The sequence below is a fragment of the Sparus aurata genome, chromosome 23, assembly GCF_900880675.1.
Source record: "Sparus aurata chromosome 23, fSpaAur1.1, whole genome shotgun sequence".
NCBI classification, from domain to species: domain Eukaryota; kingdom Metazoa; phylum Chordata; class Actinopteri; order Spariformes; family Sparidae; genus Sparus; species Sparus aurata.
In genome coordinates this window covers 22,243,494-22,262,182 of record NC_044209.1, presented here as the reverse complement: position 1 = coordinate 22,262,182, position 18,689 = coordinate 22,243,494, and the positions used below count along the sequence as shown (strand labels likewise).

General features: G+C 40.1%; 2 protein-coding genes and 1 long non-coding RNA gene across 3 annotated transcripts in view; 1 reads left to right on the top strand and 2 right to left on the bottom strand.

Annotated features, from left to right (window-relative positions):
- The window catches only part of LOC115575572 (uncharacterized), a 107,576-nt gene extending 98,781 nt beyond the window's left edge, over positions 1 to 8,795 (bottom strand). Inside the window, exons 1-2 of the long non-coding RNA XR_003982692.1 lie at positions 8,750 to 8,795; positions 6,155 to 6,205 (exon numbers count right to left, since the gene is read on the bottom strand). This is a non-coding gene — a long non-coding RNA (uncharacterized LOC115575572). The remainder of the gene's footprint in view (positions 1 to 6,154; positions 6,206 to 8,749) is intronic.
- A 36-nt stretch (positions 8,796 to 8,831) lies between these two features.
- Positions 8,832 to 12,083, top strand: ccdc43 (coiled-coil domain containing 43). Its single transcript, XM_030407753.1, has 5 exons — positions 8,832 to 9,044; positions 9,808 to 9,898; positions 10,705 to 10,840; positions 10,993 to 11,042; positions 11,229 to 12,083. The coding sequence occupies exons 1-5, from the start codon at positions 8,871 to 8,873 to the stop codon at positions 11,414 to 11,416; spliced, it is 639 nt and encodes a 212-aa protein (XP_030263613.1). The 5' UTR covers positions 8,832 to 8,870; the 3' UTR covers positions 11,417 to 12,083.
- A 16-nt stretch (positions 12,084 to 12,099) lies between these two features.
- On the bottom strand, positions 12,100 to 17,777 carry moto (minamoto). The gene is made up of 8 exons (XM_030407751.1): positions 17,627 to 17,777; positions 17,267 to 17,369; positions 16,447 to 16,607; positions 16,235 to 16,339; positions 14,511 to 16,047; positions 14,112 to 14,246; positions 13,561 to 13,738; positions 12,100 to 13,483 (listed from the first exon to the last, which is right to left on the bottom strand). Exons 2-8 carry the CDS (start codon positions 17,354 to 17,356, stop codon positions 13,293 to 13,295), a joined length of 2,397 nt encoding a protein of 798 aa, XP_030263611.1. The 5' UTR covers positions 17,357 to 17,369; positions 17,627 to 17,777; the 3' UTR covers positions 12,100 to 13,292.
- Positions 17,778 to 18,689: the final 912 nt, after the last annotated feature.

Here is an 18,689-nt window from a genome sequence, read left to right as displayed (position 1 = left end):
GATGAGTCACATTTCCAAGGTTTGTTCTGATATGACCTCACTTTGTGTTTATAGTGAGAGAATAACGGAAATAATTCCAGGATTGTTTGCACTTTTATTCATTCCTGCAATTACAAAACTCTGAATTCTTGCAGAGCCTGATTATTGTCTTGATCAATGACATTTTTGATTAATCAATGAATCACTTAGTCTAGTATGAATGTAATGACAAATGCCCATCCCAAGTTATCAATACAAAAAAAGTAAAAAAAAATGAAAGGCATTCACTTTAACATGACGTGATGAGTCCCAGCAGAGCAGATCCTCATATCTACGAGGCTGACTAGAACCTGTGAGGCTCCTTCGCTTGATAAATGGCTCAGGATTAATTCATTATCAGAACTGTCACAGATACATTTTCTGCTGATCAAATTATTGATTAATCAGCTACTTGTGTCAGCGATGCTTGATGGTTCGTGAAAAAAAATCTTCTAGATGGATTTCCTCTTCAACATGCATGAGCGTGTGTTAATCTCTCTCCCATCAGAATGAAAAGGAGGCTCTCCTCGCCTCGGAGGGACCGGAGGAACAATAGAGGACAGATACTCATGAAGACACTGCGAGAACACAGGTGGCGTGAGACTGCGCCGCGCCGTCTGATGTGTGGGTGAGTGACGGCTACCAGTGGAGCAGGGTTGACTCAGCCCATCAGCAGACGCGACACCAGCGCCAGTCTGCGGCGCCGACCAACAATCAGCATGAACAACTGAGCATAAGCCTCGCCGGACTGCTCTCCCTCTCTCTCTCCTTCTCTCTCTCTCTCTCTAACTTTCACTTTCCCCTCTGTGACACCACCCTGCCAGAACAGTGATGGGAGGACGTGCATTGTTGTCGGCGTGACAACACAGTGTCACATAAACTGTCATGTGCTCGTTCGCTTGAGTCAATATTTACCCTGATTTGAGTAGCCTTGTTAGTCTGTCTGTCTGACAGCAATTCATCTGATTACAGACTTATTCAAATTGGGCATAGGACGGAGAGAAAATCCATGGGAATTTGCCTGGATTGTCGGAGCAGTTCGGGGAAAAAAATTGGAAAATGTCGAGGCTTGCATGTAAACACCAACAGCACCGTCAGATATCACCCTGAAGCTGTCCGTAAGGAAGAGCGGGGGGAAAAAAGCGTTCAGCTATCGACAGCGAAATAACTTAAAAATAAATTCATTTTGAAATGAGGTGACTGATGTGTCACAGTGGATAATACGTGACGACTGCGGGGGCTGCTCTGCCTTTAGCAAGCACACAACCCAGTCAGCATTACATGCATTCACTTACAGAGACCCTTAAAAGTAGCCTAAGTACTGCTATATCTACAGTATCCATTTCCTTTCACATCATCCCTCTGAGAAGCCCCCAAAATCCATCCTTTATGGCCCATACCAAGCCAGGTCTTCAATTTAATTCCCCATCTGTGGCCAGCTTGAAATATTATCCAAGAAATGAGATCCGTGCCCCTGAATACAGAGTGTGAAACAGCATTGGGAGAAGGACGGAGACATGGCCTGATTCTGTGGCTAAGAGGCATGCCTTAGTGGGGGGAGGAGGCCTGGATCCCCTCCCCAAGTGGCATGGCTAAATATTTGCCCTCCTCCACTTGGCTGTCTAGACACATCCACTCAGCTCCCTTCCCATCACTCTTCTGTTCTGCTCAGAAGCGGCGAGACCTGGCGCGGTCAGCCAGGCAGGGCGCCAGAGCCACGACAAAAAGTTTCTCCTCGCTGCCAGAGGTCACGGAAGTTCAACAACCTGGAAAGAATGGGCTTTGCATTTTTAAAACCTCTGGGCCAACATTTGGGGACTTCACATGCACACCGAGCGAGGGACAGGCAAAAAGAGGAAGAAAAAAAAAACGCTGTCAAATGGTCTTTGTGCTTCCCAATGATTCGGAGAGAGGAACCCTCAGAACTCGACGAGCGGTCTCTGCAGACTTCTCTGAGCTGGTGTTCCATATTCATTACCTTTTCCTCCACACTCACATGGCGGGGTTTTAATTGCCTACAATTCAGACTAAAAAGCCAGATGAGCAGAGTGAAAGCACCATGTCTCCTGAGAGGATGATGTGGGAAGTCCACCACCAGCACACTCAACCTGATAAACGCATAACTACTAATAAGAGCCCTCATTAAACATAACCAGATTATTCCCCTGGCTCTCCGCTCAACTTAATTTTGCTCCTCCGAAGAGACACGCAGTCACTCGGCTCCAATAAACCAGATGAACCAGCGTGCATCTGAAGTTGAAATCCAAGCAGTCCCACAGAAATCATTAAAGAAGTCACACAAAACATCTTTATCAGACTGGGATCTTCTTTATCTGTCAGAGGTGTAGACTCAGGCTTGAGTCACTTCAGATTGCAAAAGACAAAATCTGCAAGAGCCACCAAAAATAGCTTTGACTTTGTCACTACCAGTGACTAATTTCTTCACGTTGGCTTAAACTTTTCATTGAAATGACTTGACACGCAAGTACTGTATTTAAGTACAATTCAGAGAGAAGAATATTTATATGAAAACTGTCGTGATTAGTTACTTTTGAGATTAAGATGTCCACATTATAAAATTCTATTAATTGTTAAAGATAAAAAAGCTGTTATTCACCATTATGGTCTCTTATGATAGCAGTGTCTGGACCTTGGGGCACCTGGTCGGGTTGATCAGTACTCACAGTCTGATAACTGGAACTGAAACAGTGAGTCGGTCAATCAGTGAGTCGAGCACCACACAATTAATTGCCAACCATTTTGATAAGCCAAAATGTAAAACATTTAGTAATCGATTATGACGATTTTCTGCTTTTTTTTTTTTGTCAGATGTGCCGCGTGTCAACCAAATCAAGACATTTATCGACTTACGCTTGAGAAACCTGAGAGTTTTTCCGTAACCTCATTTCATAAATGAAACCATCAGTCATTGTGGTATTTGTACTTTTACTTAAATAAAGTACTTCGCCAACGACTGAATGCTATTAACAAAAATGTTTCCATTTGAAGATCTGGTTATTAGGACCAAACAAAGGGAATCTATGTATTTAGCAACACCACATGTTTAATGTATAACTACGTATGAGGACACATGGGCACACATCGACAAGTGAAATATGTTGTGGAAGCATCAAATGTTTCAATGGCTGTGATACGTTTTCCCCTCTGAAAATTACATTTCTGACAGCGTAGATCTGTCGAAGGCTTGAATACAAGCTGACCTCAGCTGTCGTTCTCTTAGGGATCAGACAGATCAACTTTTTAAATTAATGGTTCAACATTTTGGGTGATGTTGGAGAGTTAAATAAGAAGACTAGTACCACCATCATGTCTGTCTAGCAATTATGAAGCTACAGCAGGCAGCTGTTAAGCTTGGCATTTGCACAAAAACTGAAAAAAATGAGGGAGACAGCTAGCCTGGTTCTAGTTACAGAACATTATGACAGCACCGCTGAAGCTCAATGATTATTAACATGTAATATTTAATTCATTTAAACTATACTAGTCAGTTCTTGGATATACAGATCAATGGACAGCGAGCAGCAGCGTTTTAACAGTGGTTCTCAAATTTCTGGCATGGCTCCCTTCAGAAGCCATAAAAAGGTTCCAACATCAAACATTTTTATCAATCATTGATATATTATACAGGAGGTAACCGAATAAAAAGATGTATTGGTATAAAAGCAAGCACAATGACATCTGCAAACTCATAAATCATATTCATTCAACTTAGTTTCACTCCATATTTTTCTCTGATCATCCACAGCTCGTCCACATTGGCTCTATCTATCCCCCAGTTTGACAATCTGTGCCTCATACTTACTGTTTCCATAGGAATATTAGTGTCCTATCAATCTCCACCAGAAAGCAAGTAACTATCTGCCTCAAAATGCTGACCTAGTGCTAAGTTATGTTTCCACAAAGATCACAGGGCTCTTGAAGCTGAGAGCTAGCTTTCTTTTCTAACATGAAGTCAGTGAGCCCTGTACACAGTAAATGGGGTGAGGCAATCTGGCTTCCGAGATTTGATATCCCTAATGATGTCGTGCAGAATCGATAAGCAATCAGCAAAGTTGAATAATAACAATCTGTCAGTGATGGATGGACAGCAGCGAGCCAAACGTCACCACTGACACAACGGGCTACTGTAGCGGTGACATGAAAACTGTCTCTGTCGCTTCTCTCGTTACTCCTACCACAGACAGACTGCAGTTTGCATATCTGTAAAAGTGCGCGCGTGGGTGTGAAGGGGAAACAGACAAGTGAGTGAGAGCACAAGTCAGAGTGTGTCGACTTATGTATGTGTGTGTGTGTGTGAGAGTCAGTGGTGATAAGGGAAAAAATAAAAGAAATAGCACAATACCTGAACAATTAAAAACGACAAATGAAAGATACAAATAATATTATAAGAATTATTATGTTGTGGTTTTGTCGTGATTACCTTTCATAAACATTTGTAACGGATAACTCACATCGTCCACTGTACACACTAAAATTAGAGAATGTATGATTACAATAATAAATAAAGACTTTAATAGTACTATCAGTTCTATTAAATGAAATGTCACATTGTTGTAAAACTGCCAAATATTTGATTTAACTTAATTTCACTAATTATCTCGCAAAATGTGACAGAGTAAGCTGAGAAGTTGTGAATGAAGGTCTCTGCCCTTCCACGTGCCAAAGAACTCAACTAAAAGCTGATTTTACACAGGCTCATTCAAGATTATCTATGGAGATTGAAGATATGAATAAAGCCTTGAGGGGCTTCACAATCTGTACAGATTCTTATTCAACAGAATTACCGGCATTTTAAACTTTCAGCGTCGCTACGAGTCGAGCTACCATGTGATGAGGAAGCACACTGCGAGAGAAGACGGGGAAATATGGCTGTTACACACGCTGCTTTTCATTTCTCTGCACTGGCTGGTTGTTCTAAGCTCTGGTTATATTCTGTCACATTAACGTTGGGATAGAGGATATGTTGACAGAGAGAGGACATTGCACATTGAGACTGTAGGGCTTTTCTAAGGCTGGTGGCATTGGGACATGAAGACAAGTGTGTATTTGTGTGCGTGTGTGTGTGCGCGTGTATAGAAGGAGAGGGTTGCCTGTGGAGCGGGAGCATGTGGATGCCCACCCACTCAGCAGCCTCGCGGCCCTCGTCATTTCGCATCAATCCACAGCCCCTCAATATAAATAGGACAGGGGTCCTAAAGCTATGCAGTACTAAGAGACGCAATGGCATTATGCATCGACCCTGGACCCCTCAGCCAGAAATATGACTACAGCAGCCTGTTGTAATGGCAGATTCCCCCTAACTTGCACACCACAGAGTTAACAGGGAAGTATTTTGCCAGTAAGTTTACATGAAATCAATGTGACTTACAATTCTCTACTCTCTACAATAAGACAAGGCAAGTAAGCGCCTATGGACATCAATGAAACCTCAACTTTGGAATCAGAGCTGCACGATATTGGATTTTTGCCAATATTCAAGATCTTCCAACTCATTTTAGCCGATATATGCACATATTTTTTCCCACCTAATGTCAGAGAGAATCTAGCCTCTCTTGTAGAATATGGCCAGAAAGTAATATCACAATATTTTTGGGCCATATCTTAATACACAATATTTTGAAATCTCGTCAAAAGCACAAATTTCACATGATTTTTTAGCAAATACTTCAATATTATTATTGCGACAACGTTCTAGGGATGATTTCTGCTACCTTCACAAAAGTTTAACACGTCAAATGTTAAAAAGTTAATCATCAGTAACATGGATATCAGGACTAAATGGGTAATAAAACTATAAGAGCAAGTAAGAACAATTTGGTAAGTTCGGACAGTTGCATCATTTTACTACAAGGAAGCCTTTAAAACCACAGTCAACACTTATGCCACATCAGGAATCCAAAATTTAAGAAGACAAACCGTCTCAAATCATAATAACAATATAATATGGATATGTTGTACAGCCCTAGATGGCATGCAGATATTATCATGCATCCCCTCAAGACTTACTTCCAATTTAAAATTTTAAACAAGTGAAAAGTGTCCAAGAGTTTGTTACTCCTCTTTTGTTTCATGTGTTGCTGTCAGAAATATCACACACGGTGTTAAATTAACTTACTTCTTTACAGCCGCATCATTTCCACTGCCAGACATTCACGACCATCAGCACCTGAAACATCGAACAAAGCACATCTTGGAAAATAAGGGTACATTTTGTCATTATTACTCAATTCATTAATGTACAATATACAGCATAGGCCGTCTGTTTGGTCCAATTTAAAACATCTGCCGAACACTGTTAGCGTGAAAGCACAAAAGCAGAAAGTAATGAGCACGATGCACCAACTTTACTTTTCAGTCCGGTTTCACAATAGTTTAAGGGTGTTTGAGGAAAGTTAGTTTAAATTTCGCCTGTGGAAAGTACAAAGTGAGCTAGACACGCGAGTAAATGTATCTGAGCTGTAAGGAGTTGAAGGTGGTGCACTAAAATAGAGAGTACAGTTCCACACGGTGGCCTCCCTGTGGCGTCACAGAAGCTTCACACTTCATTACTGCAAGGCCAGAGACGTGTGAAGCCATTATGTAGGAGCAGTATGACGGGGTGTGTGTGTGCGCGCCTGTGCACGTGTGTGTGTGTGTGTGTGTGTATGCTGGGGGTATAGGAAGTGTTTGTGGGGGGTACCTAATAACCCCCCCTTGCTTAAAGTGCTTTCTGGCAGCAGGATCAAGCCATTGACATGGAAACATTGTTTAATATATTCAAACAGCTGGGAGGTGTTGTCTGCTGTCCCAGTGTCAAATGAAAGAGGACGAACAAACAGCTGGCAGGGCATTTTCTTGCTCAACGGCTCTGCTTACAACTATACTTTAACAAACGGAGTCTAGCACGCATGCATGGAGCAATTTGCAATGAATCAAAAACCAAATAAGCTCCAAACTACTGCCATGCACCTAAATCCAAGAGTCAGCTGTATCCTCTGACTCTGCCATGACAGGCGCAAACAAATCTGTGTCCTCTACTTCCACCCAGAGGCCAAAAGCAGAATGTCACACTTGTTTATTCTATTCACATCTGTATTACATCTGTTCCTCTGTTTGCACAGGCAAAACATCAGTAATGCAAAACTTACAGGTAAATCTGAAACAAAATGTGACTTATACTTATGTCTCACTCAACCTCAGTACCAATAATGCATTACAACAACCAGCGCAAATGTTTACGATCATACAAATTATTCATCAAATAATTCTTCATGGTGGAATTATTCTGTTCTGTATTTTGGTTCCTTGTGATAATGACAATATTCTGCCAAAGTCTGTTTGACGGGCCGGCTGCCCACTGAATTCAAACAGAATAGCCAGTTATTTTTTAAATCAGCATTTCAATTATACCAGTCTACTGGCATGCCTTCGAGGGAGTGCACGACTACTTCTGTAAACTGTGGGACAATCGAACATTAATTTTCAATCAAGAACTTCGGGATTTGTGGCAGTCTCCCAGGGCATTTACTGTATGTGACTGCCAACGCTGAGCATTTAGCACTGATTGGAATTTTGGCTGCAGAAATTAATTCAACAAGCCAGTCTAGCAGCATGACGGAGTTATCACAGCCACTTTTAAACAAATGGCAGTGACAAGACCTGTGTTCCTGAACTGCAAGCTGTAATTAGCTTGTCTTTGCAACTAATGAACTTTCGTTTCTCAGATTAACCCTGCAGGGGCAATGTGGGTAGATGTGGTGATTTGGTATGAGGGAGCAGTGATCACAGAAGACAGGGAGGAGACAAACAAAACAATATACAAGCTGCTTAGAAATGTAGATGATGGATGAATGGATGGATCGTGCATACAAGATTTTTTGTCTATTTCAAGTGAAAATATTAGACTCAAGGTAGATGGCAAGGAGCGTTTCGATAGCTACATCTTGTTTTCTCCAAATTTACAATCATGTGTTAGCATTTTCTTCTTTAGCATCGCCTGTCAATAATTACTTCATCAACTTATTATACAAATCTTACTGCACATTTCTTATCCTAATGACAGATCTATGTGAACCTGATCATTTTTACTGACCCCGATATTCTGTGTGTATATTTATATGCATTTTTTTTGTTGCCTGAGACCTTTTTTCACATTTTATTTGTTTGTGATATTGTTGTTTATTGTTTGTTTTTAATTACAATCAAATGTCTGAATTAAAAGAGTACATTGCTTCTTGAAAGAGTGTTGCCTATTTGCATCAATATGCTATAATATCATCATATCATTACCTTACTGAAATGGCATAAAATGGTATTAAAATGGCAATAAAATCATTCAGGCTACTTTTCTGGGACAATATCTCGTCCAAAAAACATACGTTGCATGACAGACCTTAGTTGTGCCTTTGTTTTGAGTGTTAGTTGACACCCAGTTTACGTTATAAAATGTTGTTGGCTGAAGATTGCCGTCGAAGAAAATTAATTAATCTTGACTGTACTCTCAGTGCGAGATACATATTTTTTGTCCCATTGTTTTGAGTGAGAGATGGGTTTGGTTTTTTTTTGTTAAATGGAGATATAACGTTACATTAATAGCTTAATTCAGCCCAAACTTGACTAACAGAGGCTTTACTTCGACCTTTTAGGCACCTGACAACTACAAAAAGTTTGTCAATTGAGTCATCCTTTTTTATATTAACTCATTTTATGACTGCCAACATGATTCAGTTACCTGGAACTCGTCGATAGCAGTTTAAACTGAACGAAGCGCTAAGTCCTCCTTTTCCCCATCTTTTTGAACAGGCAATGACAAAGGACAGCCGCGCGCCACCGAAAGACACCAAAGGGCCAAGATGGCTGCGCCCGTGACAGACGCCGGGGAGTTTGAAAGCTGGCTAAATGATCGTCTAGACTCGTTAGAAGTGGACCGCGAGGTGTATGGGGCGTACATTTTAGGGGTCTTACAAGAAGAGGAGAGTGACGAGGAGAAAGAAGATGCGCTTCAAGGGATTTTATCCGCATTTCTGGTGAATATCTGAAGCGGCATGTCCCGCTCAGCCACCGAGGCTGTGCTTTCTCATGTGTTGCTGTCCGTCTTGTCGGCTCGGGTGGTACAAAGTGACAGTGCTGATGTCAGCTGTCATTTATGGAAGGTTTTATAGACGCTAAACGCGGCAGTATTTCTCCAACTACAGTCCAGACGCCACAGGCAGTGATGTTGGCTGTTCTCTCATGCCACACCAAGTCCCATTTAAAAAATCTGGAACTTGTAGTTTCTACTGTGCTCTTGTTTAGCGCTGGCAGACATCAGGCGACATATGACTCAGTGCCTAATCATAAATACAATTATTGTGTTTTCACGAAAGAAAACAGCAAATCCAAGGCGCTGTGTGTTACAGATACGTGTTGCCAATGGGTTAACCATTTGTGTATTTAGAGCAAGATGCCACGATGAGCTTTGGCAGACTGTCAGTATACCAGCTGTTATTAGCTTAACAGGGAATAACAGTTACTGCTCACATAACTCACATAATGCATCAACTGTTTGTGTGCTGTTTTTATATCCTCGTACAATTTGGCAGCCTCTGCCAGCTTCTGGTAGACGAAACATATTGGATCACTATATGCAGCATGTACTGCCTGTGAATGAATCCAGTGGGTGCGGTTGTCATCTGTCACTATGCCTCATTTAATGCTAACAGGCCATGTTGATGTAAGAGCATTGTTCACCTGGTTTGTTGAGTACATAAAGTGAGCTGTTGTTAATTAGTAATTGTGCTTTGTGTGCAGGATGAGGACTCCATGGAAGATGTCTGCAAACAGATCATCAAGCAATGGACAGATTATCGCAGCCGATTAGCAGCCCAAAAAAATGCTGATGGTATTTACGTAACTTTGATTTATCCACACTCATCACATCTCTTTGAAATGTTTTGTTGTTTTTTTTTCTAAAGAGACCTCAACAGTAAAAAATAAATAAATAAAAAAAAATCCAAACTCAGCTACTCTTGGAAATATAATTCAGAAAGGTTGGCAGGATTCAAACATTCAAATCTGTAACATACAGGTATATTTCAACCTTTAACTAATGAAAAGAGCTAAATCAAACACCTTGCAGTCGAAACTTTCACAAAATATACAAAGACATTAGAATTCATATAAGCATTTTGAAAGGCAGCGGGCCAAATACAGCATGCAGGCTTGTTAACTCATTTAATTCTTGACTAAACAGCAAAGACAGCTTGCTCCTGAGTCAGTCCTCTATACCAGATAAACACACAGAGGAGCTCTTTTGAGTTTTAAATCGTTTGCTTTGAGTCGGGAGCAGAGTTCAAAAGACTTTTCTCACTTGGAGAGATTAACTTTTCCTGCAAAAAAAAAATAAACAAAAACAGTTCCTGAGACTTCAGAAAGTTTTGTGTGAACTGGAGAAGTGTTAATTCTGTGAAGAACTTTCCACTGTGTTTGCTTTGTCAGTGTTATTACTGGAAAACAGGTTGTTTACTGTGCACTTAACCATAAGGGTCTGTATATTTTCAGGAGCCACAAGCTCAGATCGGCACCCTCGTGGCTCCTGCTCTTAATCCACGTTCATATTGACAATGAAAAGCAGGTACTTTGATTGCAAGTGCTAAATGTGATGCTTTATTTACTGTTTGGCTGTGTTCTGTCATACCTTCTCTGTAGCCGAGGTCCAGGCCATCGCAAGTATGATAGAAAAACAAGCTCAGATTGTGGTGAAACACAAGGAGGTATCCGAGGAGTCGAAGAAAAGGAAAGAGGCCGTGCTCGCTCAATACGCTAACGTAACAGACGACGAGGAATATCCTTGATGATGCAAAATTGCAATGCTATAATAGTCCATGTTTCTTTGACTATGCAGACAGACTGTCCGTGAATATTTTCATGAATTGTCTCATCCAGTGATTGTTGTCATCATCTCAAGGCGATAGATCTTTCCTTAACTAAAAGCACGGAAGCTGAAGAAGAGGAGGCAGCAAATTTCCCTACTGCAAAAGAGAAATGTATCCTTTTTAACGCGCTTTATGATCAGGCGCTATTTAACATCACATGGAATTCAGTGTTAATGTAATAGTTACATAACCCTGACTGCTCCTAGCATTAACACCTCCACAGTGGTAATATGTAGGGATGATAGATTAGCACAGTACTTTTGCTTTCATGCAGCTGTCCTTTACTGAGAGTGTCAGCCCTGTTTAAGAACACCAACGTGGAAGAGGTGCTGAACAGACAAAAGCAAAAGCGAGACCAAGCTCGCGAAGATGCTCAGAAGAAAAAGGAAACGGACAAGATGCAGCGGGAGAAGGACAAACTGGCCAAACAAGACCGGAAAGAGAAGGAGAAGAAGCGTACACAAAAAGGAGAACGCAAAAGATAAAACCAAGAGACAGGACACTTTATATGGGACAGGATTTTGCTACAAGACAAAAAATGAACAACATCCTTTGCCTCTTTTTAGCTCAACCTCGTTGGCACCTTCAGTATGTTAACATGTCTTCATCAGACCCTCCTTGTTCATTACTTTCCACTACTTGTTTATGTAAAAGAACATCGTACAGGATGTTGTGCACGTCTGGAGTCAATTTTTTTCTTGTATGCTGATACGATCAGAAAGATTTTGTCTAGGAATAAAATTGCAAATCTTTATGTAATGGTGATTGAGTTTTATGTCGTTGGTCAAAAAGTATCGACAGCAAGTCTGATATTTTGTCGCTGTTTCAGCGACATGCTTTGATGAAGCTTTGACAGTTACCCCTGAATGATCATAGTATACACATGAAACACTATTGGATTGATTATGGTAAAGAAACTAAGTCAATTGAGTTTATTTTATTTTCCTCTGTGCCAATATCTTGCAAATGCCTTTAATTTCTGCACAACCTCCAAGAAAAGGCAAGTGTTCATGTCATACTGGTTTTAATTTTACTTTCCATGCATTTTGTCTGAGTATAAAATCAAAGGAATGGTTGCTAAAATTTACCTCAAATATATCATGTACCATAATCTGAATGGTCATATGGGGGTTCATCATCTTTTTAAATTAATAAAAAAAAAAAAACATTTTCAGCCATTTTGATTGCTTTATTTTAAAATTTTCTGTTTACAGAACGAGTAACAAGAAAAAAAACACAACATGAACATTAAAATGACAGGAAATGGAACAACTATTCAGCAGAGTACTACAGATTGATGCTTCTGGAGAACTGTTGCTTGACCGTCCATTACAAAAATGGATGGCAACTTTGGTTCCTGAATGACAAACTGTCTCACTGATGATAATAGTATAACACTATCTGAAACTAATGTGGAAAGTGGGATTAATACATATAATTTAATTAAAACACTGACCTTTTTGAGCTTTAGTATTTTTTTTTACTGGTCAAACATTTGCAGATTTCAACAGTTTTCTGATTACAATGTTTTAACAACAGAAGAAAAAATAAAAGATTCTGAAATTAACTGGAACATTACAGAAAACACTTTATAATTTAGCATGTGCATATTAAACTACTGATACACAAAATCGACTTTTTAATTATGCAATGTTACATTTCACTGATGGTAATGATGTGTTAATATTCTTGGAAAATGTGATTAATATATTTAAATGTAAAACGCTAAACTTTTTTCAGAAGTTTGAGTATCTTTGGCAGAGTTCAAACTTAACCAAATTACAGATGGATACAACTTTTACATACGAAAAACTGAAGTTGCAGCATTTAATTGGAACAGTTTATTAAATATTTTAATATTTAGCATGTTTATTTTAAACGACTGCCCTTATGATTCAATTGGTGGTTGGGAGTACCCAGAACTAAGGTTCCATGACGTTCCAATAAATAAGTAAAACAATGAAGAATTCACTGAAATCTTTCTCATAAATAGTGTCTTTAAATACAACGGTGATGGAGCAAGATTCACGTTAATTTGGAACTGACACTAATTAAATGAAATGAAGATTAAGATGCAGCAGGATACATTACATTTCATTCAATTCCTACACAACAAAAGCTAGCCACCTGAAGCTCCTGGGTGCCAAAAAAAAATGCAGCCATCATCAAGCTTCAAGTTGCCCATCTCATACTCTGGAGTGATCGTTATGTTGCCAGTAAAATGTCACTGTAGACTTGCAGGAAACATTTGTTTTGTATGTCACCCTGGTGCCTATGGGGAATTTATAATCAGGGTATGAACTGGAGTCGAATGTTTTTAATTTAATCGAGACTTTAAACTTGTGCTTGTACCTTTTTAAATCATAACCTAAAACAGTATCCTTCAAATGGAGCAGGGCTCTCCTCGGTGCCAGTGGCCTCCCTGTCAACATCCTGGTCTGGCCTCTTGACAGGTTTCGGTAGTGTCATCTGGAGACCTCCCCACAGGGCTGTGCGAAGCTTCCTTGTGGTAGCAGCGAGGTCCTTCAGTGCAATGCCCAACAACAGGGTGTCTATGAAACAGAAGCATGTTAGGACAGGCAGCATTTAGGAAAGAGGCACATATGCCGACCACTATGAAATGATTTACCTCTGTCCTCTGTGATATTAGCTCTTTGCCGTCGGTGTTTGGAGATGTTGGCAATCTCCTCCTTACGTCTGGCCTGGGTAATGCTTATAGCCATATGATGCCTGTTCAGGGCAGTGTGGATGTTGATATGGAGGGGCTTGTTTTGTAGAGACTCCATTCTATCCAGAAGGCTTGCCACCTGCAATGCACAAACATAGTCCACCTTATATTACTCTCTCAATCTGTGTATTTTATGTGTGTTACAACAACATTGTAAGACAAATATTTTTTTGTGGAGTATCAGTGCTTTACCCTATCCATGTGTGTGGTCTTTTTCAGGGGTGATTCACCATAGAACATGTTAAAATACTGTAAAATCTTTATTAAAAATGAGTAACTTTTAAGTGAACTAAAATTTACAACATGTACTGAAAATAATTAGTTGTCTCTGGATATAACTAATGGGTGTGCAAAAGAAAGCCACAAATATCACCTTTGCAGAATTACCAGGCTGCTATGACCAAATTCGTCTGTAGATGGCATTATGGAAGCAATTAAGTCAAGGGTCTCACCCTTCCTTGTTCTCGCATCTGATTAACAATGAGGTGGTCGACTCTTGTTGGGTTTGGTGGAGTTCTGGGTAGGTTAGTGTTGGTCACAGCTGCAGTTCTTCTACCAGGAAAGGATTTGTTAAGGACGACCTCTGCCTATAATAGAGCGAGAACATGACAACTGAACACTTGCACAACAGTTACACTTGTACAACAGTTAAAAAAAAACATTTTCATTTTCATGTTGGTTTTGTCAAATTCAGGTTAATAGACAGCCATACAGTCCAAAAAAATAAAATGCCTTTACCTTCACTCTTTTCACATTAACTTACTGTAAATAAAGCAAAATCTAGATATTCAATACTATTCCATGAACCAGATATCCTCTAACTGGACGCATAATCAGATTTGGAAGCATACCGTCTTTCTCTCCTTCTCCAAACACTTCAACTGCATGTAGCACTCATCCAGGTAGAAGTAAAGCTGCATCACAGGTGTTCCGTCATTCATCACCATTGAAGTTGTCATGGTAGAGGCCATGCCATGATATGTGTTCTCTCCTCTACAGGTCATCATGTCACTGACAAATGAGTTGAAAGCTGCAGTCTCATTGACTGACATCATATCACCCATATCCATGCCAGGAACACCAGTTCCATGAGGTAGTGTTGATCTTGAGCTGAAGTTAGAGGAGTTGATGGGCATGCTGGAGTGCGTTCTGGGGTCATTCACAGGATACATGAGAGGCATGAGCTGCTGTGTATTCCCTGCACAGACCACACTGTTTTCTCCATAAAATCTCTGACACTGCATGCTGCCTAAGTGGTCAAAGTACGGACTTTGTGAGAGGGCCTGTCTCTTATCACCCCCTCTCATGTTGGAGTTGGTTAAGGGTCTTGTAGAAAAGCCTTCTCCCGGAAAGCCAGGCATCTGCATCCCCATCCTTTCCTTCTGCATGTGTGACCTCATCGTGTTCTGTATCTGGTCCTGCTGGATGTGATGCTTTGAATACTGGGTCATGCTCATGTTAACGGGGAAGGAAGTGTTCTGTCTGTGCGTGGTCATCTTGTTTTGGTACTGGTTTGGAAGGCTAAAAGGTCCAGGGAATTGCTTTTGTTGCTGGAAGTACTCTGTGTTTTGAGCGCTGAAACCAGGTAGATCTTGAAAAGTATCATGCTTATATGTTTGGTTCCTCACTCCTCCATTTCTGCCCATTTGCATTGTCCCAAATTCTTCCACCAGCTGGTTGGGAGTCTGCATTGCAGGAGCACTTTGTGTTGACACTGCAGGACCGGTGATTTTCCATTGTTCAACCATGCTGTCATCTTGGTGCATGCCCACTGTGTGCCTGTGCAAGTTTGGCAAGGTTCCATGACATAAGCTACCATGCTCACCCGCCATGAACGACTGAAAACTGTTGACCAGTTGGGTAATGTCTTGAGGCACATACTGCTCATTCCTGATTGGCTTTGCGTTGCTCTGGACGTACTGGTCTTCACAATAAGGATAAAAGACCGGGCTGTTCACATCGCTTTGAGATCTGAAGACATCACTGATGTCAGGGAAATTATTCAAAGGCTGACTATTCCCTCTGCCTTTATCAGCTGACATGTGGTCATATTTGCTTTGTTGTATATGTGACAAGTAAGTGTTTCCTATCTTAGGTATTGGTAGACCTGGTGGCAGTTTCTGTGGACGGAGATGAGAACTGTCTCTGTCTCCATTAGGCATATTAAAAAGCCACTGTTGACTGGTAGCAGGGCCATTAGGTTGTTGACAAAAGCCGTGAACATCTTCGTCGACTGATGGTCCCTGTGCTTTACTAAAAGCTTCATGGGATACATGGTTTGGAGAAAAGGTAGGGTTATGTTGCTTTTTATCCTCTGATTGAAAATACTGCAGCAGTTCTTCTCTCAATGTCTTTGGAGACCAGACAGGATTACATGAGGGTAGGCCCCTGAAAGAAAAATTAAGGACTTCCTTTAATGTCAGGGAATATGCAACTACATTTCACATATCAACAAGATAATTAAAATTATTTACATTTTACATGTTGTTTAACTTTGTGGCTTTGTGGCCTTAACCCATATAATACATCCTGCAATATATAACAACCTTACATTAATCACTAAAACTTGACATACCCTTCACTGTAGTAGCTGTCCTGTGAATCTGCTTCATCTAAGATATTTGACACTAGGCCCTGCAGATCAGTCTCCCCATCACAATCCGCTTTATCAGTGGGTTTCCTTCAAGGAAAAGAAAACACATCCCCTAAGTTGCACCTTAAAAACACACAGTGTGACTACCGATTACTAACCACACACTTATCCTTAACACAGCTAAAACTGAATACCTGCTTTTACTGCTGCTCTGGGCACAGTTGACAAGGCCATAGGGATCATCATGAGCATTGTGAGACCAGGGCATGTAGGATGCTGTGTCCTGTTCCTGCAGTGACACACTAGGGGTGGAAAAAGGAAATACCCTGTTCCCACCAGCTACATTTACACTGGCCTGAAAGAAAGAGAAGGGAGTGTTACTTATTCTATTGCTGAATCAAAGAAAAAAGGTGACTTTGCTTTTTCTCCCCCCCCAAAAAATCAGGTTGGTGAAAATTACAACACTTAATCCCACTGCTAAAAAGGAATGTAAAAGGAAAAAAAAGAGATATTTAGAAATGAAACGATCCTTAAATTAATTGATAATAACGAAACAAAGTATGTTAATAATTAAAAAAACAAATTTAGGATTTTCTACAGTTTTAATCCAGTTTAATTTAAGTGGTAATGTAATACTTGGGGGAAAAGGGGGGTTGGATTTTGAACATTTGACCTTCACTATTTTCTGGCATTTCACAGGTCATATGATTAATGAAAGAACATAATCAGCAGATCAATTAAAAATAAAGACAATCGTTTTCTCAGCTTCAGAGATAATAATAAAAAATATCCACAAGAACGTTTCTGCTACAAATTCATATAAAGTTACATCAAATAAAAAAAAGGATCAAGAAGGGCTTGTTCCATCCTGGATTGTAACTTAATTGGTTATGGGCAAAATGAGAAATTATGATGCATGTTTCAATAGTTTTCCACCATGAATTGCCCTTTCATAACCTTAAACAGGGGTCTACAGGTGCTGGTAATATGCCATGTCATGTAGAATTAGCTTACCTGACGCTGATATGTGGGAAAGCGTGAATTTGCCAATGCGCTCTGATGCCCGTCAAATGCCATTCTGAACTCCCTTGAACTTGGCCTCATTCATTTACTCCATCTGGCAAAGCACACGATATTCAATGTTAGCATCAGCGATTAGGGATCTCTTCAGAGTCAACGGTGCGAAGCTAACTGTTCAGTCTTAGCAAATCAGCTAGCTAATTTAGCAGGTTAACTAGCAAACTGACGATGCGGCCTCGGTTAACTTGGACTAAACTTTCGTCCATGTTAAAACTCTTCTTTGCCAGTCAAACTTGGCTAATTTTGTCTTAACAAACCGAGTTATTTGAGTGCAAAAAAACATGTCTTACATACCTCAATCGGTTACGTGACTGGAGTTCAACAGTTTTCTTCACTGTCGGTACATTCACCCCAACTGCTCTCGTGCCCTCTTCGGCTGGACCCCACTTAAGTTAGATATTGCCCTCGCGACCTGTGCGCACATTGGCTGACCCCTGAGGACATTTTAGTTTTGGGCCAATTAGCATCAAGCAGGAGATTCAAGGGCATAGCAACATCTGCTGTCACTCCCCCCCCCCTCCACATAGCAACATTATGTTACAGGTGCCACCTGGAGCGTATGCAAATGGTAAAAACTAAAATATGTGTTATGATTATAATGATGATGATGATTTTTATATAGTTTTGTATTTTATAATGTATTTTGTATAGTTTTATTCAGCTCAGTTATGTTTAGGTTTTTCATATCAAATGTGTTTCTTCAAAGCACATTTAAACAATGTATTTACTCACATACATGCTTTTACCGATTGACGAATTGATCACACTGTAATGTGGAAAATGAACATAGCATGGACATTAAGTGCACTGAGTCTTTCTCCTCCTCCTCAAAGTCCGACTGGGCCACCCAATCCAGCTGTGGAGTCAAGTATGAAAACGTTAGCAAATATACGGCCAGTGCACAAGCGACTTTGCCTTCAAAATAAAAGCATTCACTTTCATCGCTGTCCACTTCTGACGAAAATGATGCTATTTTTATTTTCGGCATGAATTGCATAATATTATCACAGCATGAATTACATAGATTAATTGCCATCATTATTTGTGTATTATTATTATCATCATTATTATTGATATTATTAAAATAATCACGTTTACGTTTGTCTAAGTTTTAGTTTCTAATGCGTTTATACCCATTAACTATTAAGAGCTCAATATCCTAAATAGTAGTCGTTTATTATATTTATATTATAATTTCATAGACAATTGCAGTTTATTAACAAAAACTTTATTTCTCCCTAGAGGACAATTAAAGCCACGTGGAGTAGTTGTACACAGACACAAACAAGTCACCATGTTAGTTACACAGATACAAAACAAGTCGGATAACAAATTGATAAAATAAACTAAATGTTCA

Coding starts and splice junctions, on each gene's coding strand:
- moto (XM_030407751.1), bottom strand. CDS start 17,356: ATGAGGCCAAGTTCAAGGGAGTTCAGAATGGCATTTGACGGGCATCAG. Junction 16,340..16,446: donor CAGAGCAGCAGTAAAAGCAG/GTATTCAGTTTT, acceptor TTTTCCTTGAAG/GAAACCCACTGATAAAGCGG. Junction 14,247..14,510: donor TGGAGAAGGAGAGAAAGACG/GTATGCTTCCAA, acceptor GCTCTATTATAG/GCAGAGGTCGTCCTTAACAA.
- ccdc43 (XM_030407753.1), top strand. CDS start 8,871: ATGGCTGCGCCCGTGACAGACGCCGGGGAGTTTGAAAGCTGGCTAAAT. Junction 9,899..10,704: donor AGCCCAAAAAAATGCTGATG/GTATTTACGTAA, acceptor CCTTCTCTGTAG/CCGAGGTCCAGGCCATCGCA. Junction 11,043..11,228: donor CCCTACTGCAAAAGAGAAAT/GTATCCTTTTTA, acceptor TGAGAGTGTCAG/CCCTGTTTAAGAACACCAAC.